Raw genomic sequence first — 11182 nt, 5'->3', positions numbered from 1 at the left:
CTGTAGTTCATGAAGTATTAAAAGGACATTTTAAATGTATTTTAAGAAATACACTTAAATTGCACTAAATATACTTAAAGTGGTTCCAATTTAACACAATTTCAATATATTAAATATATTACAAATAGATTAAAATCAAACTTAAATATATCTTGAAATACACTTAATATACTTAAAGTTGTTTCAAAATAATACATTTAATATGCACTTAGTATAGTATAATTTAAATATAGTAAGTCTGTCTGAAAAAGCACAATTTAAAAATATTTATTTTTCACCTGGGATACCTCACAAAAATCGGCCACATACTCCTCTATAGCCCGGCCTCCCTGACGCAGGCAGAGGAGACGTGAAACTGCTGGGTTCATAGTGGACTAAGACAACCAATCAGAACATGACACGATGAACAAGAGAACCAATGGCATGAATACATGAGGGCAAGGGAAGCATGACACAAACAGGGTGAAATAATTACAAAATAAAAGACATGAAAACATGAACATGAACCAAAACCCAAACACCACATTACACAACCCTTACAGAAAATATGGGTATCACATGGTAATTGCGTGGTAGCTGACATTCAATACTTGGGATACTTTGACATACCATCAGTAGTGTAACATGCTACACTCAATCGAAAGAGATTTTAAACCGCATTTTGATAAATCATTCATAATTATTATGAATGCAGACTACATGGATTATTTGTAATTAAAAAATACAAGGTCCTTATTTCTGAATTAAAATTCATTTCGATATTGTTTGTTGTCTGTCCAGCCTTGTTTACGTCAGATCTTCACTAAACACTGGTTATAGTCTGATAGTCGATTTGAAATGGCCGTGAGGTCCATGTGGAAATAGCTTTTATTGCCATATGCAGTCCGACTAAAGTGGGTTTAGATCTCAAAGATAAGGACCTTGTTTTGAAATGGATAGTTCAAACATTTGCACCTCACCCCCATTTTTTGTACTTCTGTTTTTTCCATGTTTCAGGCGGACATGTTTGCAGGAGCCATTTTCATCAACCAGGCTCTGGGACTAAACATTTACCTGGCCGTGATTATTCTGCTGCTCATTACAGCTCTTTATACAGTAACAGGTCTGTTGACTGAAATACTGCACACTTTAAACTGACACAGTGCACATATTCTTCATCAGTGGTTCGCTGTATATATGTAGTGGTCATATATAAAATAGTAGTTCATATTAAAGCAGTTCAGGGATGTGAAGTTGATTTTTATATGGACTCTGATGTTTTTTGTACTACAACAGAGAGTGAAGTCCAGGGTTGTAGGACCATGCAGTCGGCTGCTTATTGTAGCGTGATGTGTATGTGTTATGGGTAATTGCCCATACTGACAATAGCTGATAAGCCTGTGGAAGGCAAACTTTAATGCACTGCCACTTTAAACTTCTACCATCCCCATGCTCTGTTGTGTAATAGATTTATCTCAGGGACAAACCAGCCCAACAATAAACTGTACGAAATCAGAAATCATCCTACCAGCTGTAAATGTTTACATGAGCTGTGGCTGAGAGTGTTTGTATGCTTCTGTGAATGATAAACTGCAGTTGCTAAGGCTTTAGAGGCCCAAAGAGCCCCCTGCCTTGCAAACAAATTCTGAAATAAAATTAATTTTGATCATTTTTTGAGAAAGCATAAAGTCAAAAATATCATGGCGATACAACTCTCCTGATACTGTAGTAGAGAAAAAGAATATTTCATTGAGAAATCTCCTGCTACTACTGCTTGTTAATATTTAAAAAACAAAAAACATTTGTCAGCCAATCCAAAGTCATGTGGTGCGACCGACAGAACAAAACATAAAACAGGATATCATAGAGAACCCTTGCAGACCCTCATTACTGTGGGTGAAGGTCAAAGTCTCTTAAAATATCAGATAATTTGATATTTTACGACAAGGCAAGTTAATTCACCCTCATGAAAAAGAAGTTTCGTTTAAAAAAGATATTGTGGAAATAATATATTGTATTATAGTAGTACGAAAAGAGTAGACTTATTGTAAGTGTGAATTGTTTTTTAGACCTTTGTCTAATGCATGGTAATTGTGATGTCATGTATTTAAATTTATTTGTAATTATTAATGATGAAATTTAATACATTTGAAGACTATATTTACTTTAAAGGGGTGCTATTATGCTTTTTCACTTTTTCAACTTTAGTTAGTCTGTAATGTTGCTGTTTGAGCATAAAAAAGATCTGCAAAGTTACAAAGCTCAAAGTCCACTTCAAAAGGAGATATTTTATTTAACAGAAATCACTTTTCAAAAACTACAACGAACAACTCGTTTGGACTACAACGCATATTTTCCGGGATTTGTGACATCACAAATATCGACGAATGGGACGAGACCTGGTTGAGCTGCACTAGAGAAGGCAACGAGGGTTATCACTATGTAGGAGGCACGCTAGCTTTTCCAAGGCAGACGAACTTAGAGTAGTTACAATCAGCCGGGTTTAAATCGCGCTCAAATTTATATGATTTTGAGCAATATTTACACTGAAGCTCGCAGGCGGCTATGACAAGGGGCGTGACATTTCCGAACCAGGCGCCGAGTGATGCTCACTATGTAGGAGGCACGCTAGCTTTTCCAAGGCAGACGAACTTAGAGTAGTTACAATCAGCCGGGTTTAAATCGCGCTCAAATTTATATGATTTTGAGCAATATTTACACTGAAGCTCGCAGGCGGCTATGACATTTCCCGACCAGGCGCCGAGTGTTGCCAATCACAACACACACTGGCCCAGCTAACCAATCACAGCACATTTCGTATTTCAGAAGGCGGGCCTTCATTTGATACAGGAACTATTCGAGCCGTTCATGTCAGACTGGAGAGAGAGGTGTTGTAATAATGTAAAATATGTGAAAAATAATGTGTTTTTCGAACAACCTAGTATGAGAGCCTGTTCTAGTACACCCCCAAAACAAAATCAAGACTTTGTAAAAGAGCATAATAGGACCCCTTTAAATGTAATATCAACTATCACACTACAGTTAAAATTATAATAAGTCCTTTACATGTGATTTAGTATGTTAGTCAACACAAAAATAAGTGTACTTTAAAGCACGACAAAAGATTTTTAAAACATAATAATTGGAAGAAACAGTCATGAAAGTGCAATATTTCATTTAATTGAAAACTTTCTTGACAATGTTATACATGTTAAAAAATAATAATGAATTAATTAAACCAGCATAAATGCCAAGCATACATTTCTGCTAACATATTTTCCTTCCTTTTCAGTTGCTCAGTTGATTTTCATTGATAAACCTTCCCTGTTTCTTCGACAGGTGGTCTAGCTGCGGTCATCTACACCGACACCCTGCAGACCATCATCATGATTGAATTCACTTTCAGAACATTTTTTTAAGCTGATGAACAAAACATTGAAAGCCAATCAGAATTCACCTGACTTTAAAGAGCATTTAAAGTGGCAGACGACAAAACTGTGGGGATGCTAATATATTTATCATTATAGTTATCATTCTTGGTGTAAATGGGCCAAAACTTTGTTCCAGCTAACAACAAAGTTTTGAAAACATTATTTCTGAATGTTCTCTGAATGTTCAAAACATCCAGTTTTTTAAAAATGTTCTATGTTCTATGAATATTAAGGGAACATTCCATCATGTGATCATTCTGGAACAAGTAGTAAGATTTAAAAAATGTTAGACAAACATCCAACTGAAACATTCCTGAAAGAAGTTCCATGAGCAATGTATAAATAATGTTTTTGTGCTGATGTTTTAAGATCATTATTACAAACCAGATAACTTTAAAATGAACATTCTATTAACGTTACAGGATAAAGGTTTGTTCATATCATGTTAGCCAGGTTCTAAGAAAGTTCCCTTTTAGCTGGGTAGGTTGTGACAACTTTCTTGTATTGCTTTTTAATAATATTTTGGACATAAAAACATACTGTTTGATAAAATAAGAGGGCTACATGTCCAACACGGGGTAAGGAACAGATATTCACACACATACACATTGACAAATCTCTTCTGTGTCCACTTTAGGACCCCAAACTGCACTTTTATCTTGAGTTTCTCAGGATGAGCTGTGTGCTTCTTGTTTTAGTCAGAGTGAGTCTAGTCTTAAACAGACATGCTTTTAGTTAGACCCCAGATTAGTCCCCACTGAGTAAGATAAGTCATGCAAACAGCCAAAGAGAAGCAGAAGCAAATATAGACATGGTTAAGTTAGTTCAACAGCCCATTAGCAAGACTCATAGCCCATAAGCTTATCTGTTTCAGACTCCCATGTTTGGTTGCCCTCGATTTTTAATTGAGTGATTTAGGACACATTAGCGCAAAGGGGAAAAAAAAAACAATATTTAAGCTTGAAATGATTCATGGAGACATAAACATGTTTATTTATGTCACATACATTGTAATGGGATGTTCTTTCTGTGACTAGAAACAGAATGAGAAGAGTTGAATGTTTAATGAAGCTTTTTATTTATTTATTACGTGATATCATTTCTATTTAATCTGCAGATGTTTGTTTTGATGAACAGTATTCAGTATTTGTACTCTGGCATACAAACTTTGTTTGTACAAAAAACAGCCATACAAGTTTATTATAGTTCATAGTTTACTGTATAGTTCATATAGTTAACTGTTTTATTTGCATCTGTTTTTATTTCTCTACACAGCGGGGATTCTAAATCATTTAAACCCAGGTTGCCAGATGTGTTTTAGATGGCAAATCATGATACCTAAAATGTTCTATGTATAATATAACATGTATAAGTATAAATACAATTTTCAACTAGATGACAAGCAGAAATAATCTGGATGCATTGAATTTATTGATAAAGATGAAGACTATTACATTGTTTCATAAGATTTCTCTTATTCAAATAAATGCATAAATTCGACATTAATAATAATAAAAAATGTTTCTTGAGCAGCAAATCGTCATATTATAATGATTTCTAAAGGATCATGTGACACTGAAGACTGGAGTAATGACTACTAAAAATTCTGCTTTGACCACAGAAATAAATTACATTTACAAATATATTGCAATAGAAAACCGATTTTTTTTTTTATTGTAATACTTGTTTTTACTGTATTTTTTATCAAATTAGTGCAGGCTTGGTGAGCAAAATGTCTTTCAAATAAGTGGACTAATTAACTGTGAGCACTGAAATGTTCCTCTGGGTTATTCACAAACTCTTCATCTTGTTTTAGGTGATTGTGCAGCGCTGTCTGTTTGCCAAGAACCTGTCTCACGGGGATTCTAAATCATTTAAACCCAGGTTGCCAGATGTGTTTTAGATGGCAAATCATGATACCTAAAATGTTCTATGTATAATATAACATGTATAAGTATAAATACAATTTTCAACTAGATGACAAGCAGAAATAATCTGGATGCATTGAATTTATTGATAAAGATGAAGACTATTACATTGTTTCATAAGATTTCTCTTATTCAAATAAATGCATAAATTCGACATTAATAATAATAAAAAATGTTTCTTGAGCAGCAAATCGTCATATTATAATGATTTCTAAAGGATCATGTGACACTGAAGACTGGAGTAATGACTACTAAAAATTCTGCTTTGACCACAGAAATAAATTACATTTACAAATATATTGCAATAGAAAACCGATTTTTTTTTTTATTGTAATACTTGTTTTTACTGTATTTTTTATCAAATTAGTGCAGGCTTGGTGAGCAAAATGTCTTTCAAATAAGTGGACTAATTAACTGTGAGCACTGAAATGTTCCTCTGGGTTATTCACACAAACTCTTCATCTTGTTTTAGGTGATTGTGCAGCGCTGTCTGTCTGCCAAGAACCTGTCTCATGTGAAAGCGGGCTGCATCCTGTGTGGTTACCTCAAACTTCTGCCCATGTTCCTCGTGGTTTTCCCTGGCATGATCAGCAGAGTGCTGTACACAGGTGAGAAACACTGACACCAACAGAGTTTTGCTCATTAGCATAAAGTCTGGTCCGCTTTTTTCTCACAGAATATGCTAGCAACTTATTTTAACAAACAACCGCCTACTTAGACAGGCAGAGTGTCTGATTTACACTTAAGCAAGTAAACAAATAATACCAAAATAACATCGGTTTCTTATGACATTTCAGGGAGGGTAAATCTGCAATTTATAATTCCATAACAATTACAGAGCCAAATAATACAATTTAAAGTGCGAAAATGGCATGTGGACTGAATGATAAGAAATTCTGAAAATCCAAAAGTAATGTGCAGCAATTTTTGTGACATTTTTTTAATGCAAAATGCATCAGAAGGTCAGTGAACAGTGAAAGACTATTAATCAACTATTTGTGTGTGTGTATGTGTGTGTCAGATGAGATTGCATGTGTGGATCCAAAAGAGTGTGACTACTACTGTGGAACCAGTGTGGGCTGCAGTAATATTGCTTATCCAAAACTAGTGGTGGATCTGATGCCAAACGGTAAAGAATAATATTTTTTCTGTTTCTGTCTTTTACATCTCTAATAGACTGATCTGTTCGGTGATATGGCTCTAAACTGCTGTGTGTTTACAAAGGTCTCAGAGGGTTGATGTTGTCCGTCATGCTGGCCTCTCTGATGAGTTCACTCACTTCCATCTTTAACAGCGCCGGCACACTCTTCACTATGGACATTTACACCAAGATTCGCCCCAAAGCCAAGGAAAAGGAACTCATGATTGCGGGGAGGTGTGTTCGTGTCTGTTTGTTTGTGTTGGGTATTGATTTTCTGATCTTGTGAGCAGAAACTGAGGTGAGGTGAATAGGCTCTGAGAGGCTTCTGTTCATGCGTGCAGGGTGTTCATGCTGTTTCTGATCGGCGTGAGTATTGCGTGGATCCCCATCGTTCAGTCGGCTCAGAGCGGGCAGCTCTTCGACTACATTCAGTCCATCACCAGTTATCTTGCTCCACCCATCGCTGCTGTCTTCACCCTCGCCATTTTCTGCAAGCGAGTCAATGAACCAGTGAGCAAAATTTGTAATAATTTTGTTTCCATTTTGCTAGTTTGAATTTTTAGGACTGTATAAAACGTAGTTTTTTTTCACACACAATCAAAATTTTGCTGATGATTATTATGTTGCTTCACAATGTGTTAAAACATACTAGAACTATGCTAGCAACATGCTAAAACATGCTAAAAGTGTGTTAAAACATGCTAAAGACATGTTAGCAACGTGCTAAAACATGTTAACATTATGCTAAAACATGCTAGCAACTTGTGAAAACCATAGATGTGTATGAATAGATGCCTCATTAGCGGCTGTTTTTCTGGGCCGCTGTATGTACATAAGCCGTCCGCCATATTCGAACAGTCAAGGTCAGTGTCCATGAACACTCGAGAGCAAGTTCACTGTGCATCTGCAACCGCAGTTCTGTCACGACAACTCTCAGAAAGTTTAGCATGGTAATATACATGGCAATGTTAATGTGGTTGGTCTTGGCAGAATAGAGCCGCTACTGCTGCTGCGGCAGAGCAAGTACAGAGACTTTCTACTGCCAGTACATCCACAGACATGTTGCATGTAGGAAATACTGATGCTGCACATATAACATACATGAAATAACTCCTATATATAGCATACATGAAATTAACCCATAGCAGATCTATACAGGCAGAACTGGGGAAGGGGGAGGGTTTCTGAAGCACACTGCAACTGCTACAGCAAGCACTGAGTATTTGAATGTTGAGCAGCAAGCTCATGGTTTAAAAGGGTGGTTGACTGCTTTTTTCTAGGCTTAATTGTGTTTATGGGGTGCAGTGTAACGTCTTCATGCTTCGTTTTTAAAAAACCGCCTTAGTTGTCATATATTTTACCTTTATTCTACGGCGCTGTCTCCATTGTCATTTGAACGGTCGGTTGACTTCCTGTTTCTATGATACCAATCCCTCCTAAATACGCAATGGGGTCAGATTGGTTAGCTGGCCCAGTGTATTGTGATTCATTAACTGCATATTGCATGTTGTCCGGAAATGTCACGCCCCTTACCATTACGGGCAATAGTTGCATGTGCTCCGGTGGAAAAGCCGCACAACATAGCCTCGTCCCCTTTGTTGCTTGTTCCCGGGGGCAGGGTTTATGTTAATTGCAGGGTTTGTGATGTCACCAACCCGGGAAGTAGCTCGTTGTAGTCTCTACCAGTTGTAACTGTAGGCATTAAACAGAATTTTCTTTAGAAAGGAAAACTTGAAATCGCATCATATGACCCCTTTAAAAGACAATATCTCCATTTTCATTGAACTTTCAGTGCCGTAACTTTACAGATATTGTTTATGCTCACACAGCAACATTACACACTAACTAAAGTTAAAAAAGTGAAATACCAAACAACCACTCCTTTAACTACAGTTTTTTTTTTTTTAAAGAAAACCATGGTTCATTTTCTTAAGGGAATGTGCTAAAACATGCTAGCAATTTGTTAAAACAGGCTAACGGTGTGCTAAATCATGCTATAAACATGTCAGCAAAATGATAATTAATCTTAGCAATGTGCTAAAATACTAGAAAAATATTAGCAATGTAAAATCGTCAAACTTCAAGCTTTCAAAGTTATTTCAAACGTCCAGGCCTGGCTTTGTCAAGCCAACATCAAGTTTGTCATCAGAATTACTCATCTAGTTTTCTAGATCTGGTCTGTTGGTGGCTCTGGTGCGTATGATAACTGAGTTTGCCTACGGCACGGGCAGCTGCGTGGGTCCCAGTAACTGTCCTACGATCATCTGTGGTGTGCACTACCTCTATTTCGCCCTCGTCCTCTTCGGCCTGTCCTGTATACTGATACTGAGCATCTCCCTCATGACTAAACACATTGATGACAAACATGTAAGCTCTTCTTACAACTAAACTATGAAGTTCAGAGAATACTTATGATTTTTTTATGTTTTTAAAAGAAGTCTCTTACGTTCAAGACTGCATTTGATCTAAAATACAGTAAAAATAGTAAAATAGTGAAAAATTATTACAATTTAAAATAATGTTGAAAACAGTTTTTGCTACTTAACATTTTTGTGGAAACCATGATTTTTTTTCAACCATTTATTTATTTTTTGTTGAATAGAAAGTTCAATGAACAATATTGATTTGAAATATAAATCTTCTGTAACATCATAATTGTCTTTACTGTCACTTTTAAACAACTGAATGCGTCCTTGCTAAAACATTAATTTCTTTAGGAAAAGCCTTTGAATGGCAGTGTATCATGGTTTCCACAAAAAAACAAAAAAACAAATTAAGCAACAAAAACGGTCTTCAACATTTATAGTAATAAATGTTTCTTGATCAATTAATTAGCATATTAGAATGATTTTTGAAGGATCACGTGACACTGAAGACTGGAGTAATGATGCTGAAACTTCAGCTTTGTCATAACAGGAATACATTAAAATTTAAATAATATTAAAATAGAAAACATATGAAAATGTATGCACTACAGCCATATTTTACAACCCCAAACTTTTGAATGGTCGTAGGGCCTATATATAGATTCATCATGCATAACATTATTGAAAAACAGAGATTTAGACGTCATGGCCCCTCATTCTGTGGCCCCTTGTTGCTTCACAGCTGTACAGGCTCTGCTGGAGTTTGAGGAACAGCACTGAGGAGAGGATTGATCTGGAAGAAGATGACTGGACTGACGATCAGGATTCAGATTCTGTGCAAACAGAAGGTACATCTCCATGATCCACCAAATATGTACCATAAGATAGTACTCACTATTTTTGTGTGCGATATGCATCACATAGCTCAGTGAATGGACTGTGAGTGTGCCGTCTGATGCTGAGACTAGGTTAGGGCCATAATTAGTTGATTAGATTGTTGTTCTAGGAAAAACAAAGGATGTTGATTCAGGCACATGCCTTACTTGTGGAAATCATGCTCACATAATGTATTTTAAAAACATACATACTTTTAAAAACAATCAACAACTGTTTCCGTTTGTCTCTCGACCCTGCAGAGGTGCGCAAGGATCCAAGCTGTTGGAAGAAGGCCTACAACTGGCTCTGCGGTTTTGATCAAGGAGATGCACCTAAACTGACTAAAGAACAGGAGGCAGCGTTGAATATGAAGCTCACGGACACCACTGAGAAACCTCTATGGAGAAATTTGGTCAACGCTAACGCTATTATCCTCCTCACCATCTGTGTCTTCTTCCATGGTTTCTTTGGCTAAAAATCATCAGTATCATCAGTATCAACTAACTCTGTTAAGGATATTAGAGCTGTATTCTGTGGACAGAAATGGTACCTTATCAGTAACAACAAGCTAAACATAATTAATCTGATTGTAAGTAGTTACAAAAGTTCCTCTTGAAACACTCCATACTTCCTTATAATATCCTCCACAAAAACGTCCTTACTGCTGCCTACTGTTTTTGATTTGATGGCAGGAAGTAGAAAAAATATATATTTTTGACTTTCATTTCAAACCCAAGACTAAAACTCATAATCATTTCCTTGTTTTTCTTCCTTGTAGTCATGTCAAATCTTTCTTAGCTGCTACAGTATCTAATTTAACACATGCCTGACTGTTTTTACTGTACATTTGACAATGTTTACCGCACGTTCTTCCTTTGTACCTTTAACAAATTACAGAGTAATAGTTTCAACTAATAATATGAAGTTGGAGTCAGCTTTGTTGTTTGTTCCCTGTAAAGTCTTCTGATGCATTATGATCAAATCAATGCAAAGCCTTTTTCTGTGCTACTTTTAACATGCCTCTCATCTACCATTTTTTTCACCCTATTATATTTTGGTATTACTATTTGGTAAGTTTTAATTATCTTGTAAGTAAAAATATATATTTTTGTCTAGGACAAGCAAAGATATTTTATTTAATAACATACATATTTTTGTCATGGTATATATATATATATATATATATCTTGTACTCTGTAATATATTAATGTAATGTTTTCTGTCTATATTGTAATACAAATTAATGAATTTGAGTATTTATGTGTTTATTAAGATGCACGCTTGAAGAAGGTCAGAAGCATGTTCAAACTTAACATAACTAACACTGAAAATAATGATTAACATAATCTAAGATTAACATCATGTGTGCAAACCCTTTCAAAGATAAGAGCGCAGGAGGAAAGTTGGAAGTTAATATTTAATTTAGCGTGAAGATTCTATTGATATATCTGAAATCAAAGT

The 11182-nt window shown here is 35.7% G+C and overlaps 1 protein-coding gene across 1 annotated transcript in view; it reads left to right on the top strand.

Moving 5' to 3' along the window:
• The window catches only part of LOC107686495 (sodium/glucose cotransporter 1-like), a 30057-nt gene extending 19301 nt beyond the window's left edge, over positions 1-10756 (top strand). Inside the window, exons 6-14 of the mRNA XM_016483529.1 lie at positions 997-1102; positions 3319-3377; positions 5811-5946; positions 6360-6467; positions 6563-6713; positions 6821-6989; positions 8643-8846; positions 9588-9693; positions 9982-10756. Of these exons, the coding sequence (XP_016339015.1) occupies positions 997-1102; positions 3319-3377; positions 5811-5946; positions 6360-6467; positions 6563-6713; positions 6821-6989; positions 8643-8846; positions 9588-9693; positions 9982-10196 (1254 nt within the window). The 3' untranslated portion in view covers positions 10197-10756. The remainder of the gene's footprint in view (positions 1-996; positions 1103-3318; positions 3378-5810; positions 5947-6359; positions 6468-6562; positions 6714-6820; positions 6990-8642; positions 8847-9587; positions 9694-9981) is intronic.
• The last annotated feature ends 426 nt before the right edge of the window (positions 10757-11182 follow it).

This window comes from Sinocyclocheilus anshuiensis, unplaced genomic scaffold (genome assembly GCF_001515605.1).
Source record: "Sinocyclocheilus anshuiensis isolate Anshui unplaced genomic scaffold, SAMN03320099.WGS_v1.1 scaffold838, whole genome shotgun sequence".
NCBI lineage: Eukaryota > Metazoa > Chordata > Actinopteri > Cypriniformes > Cyprinidae > Sinocyclocheilus > Sinocyclocheilus anshuiensis.
The sequence above is the reverse complement of the archived record's forward strand: the minus strand, read 5'-3'. Positions and strand labels throughout refer to the sequence as shown.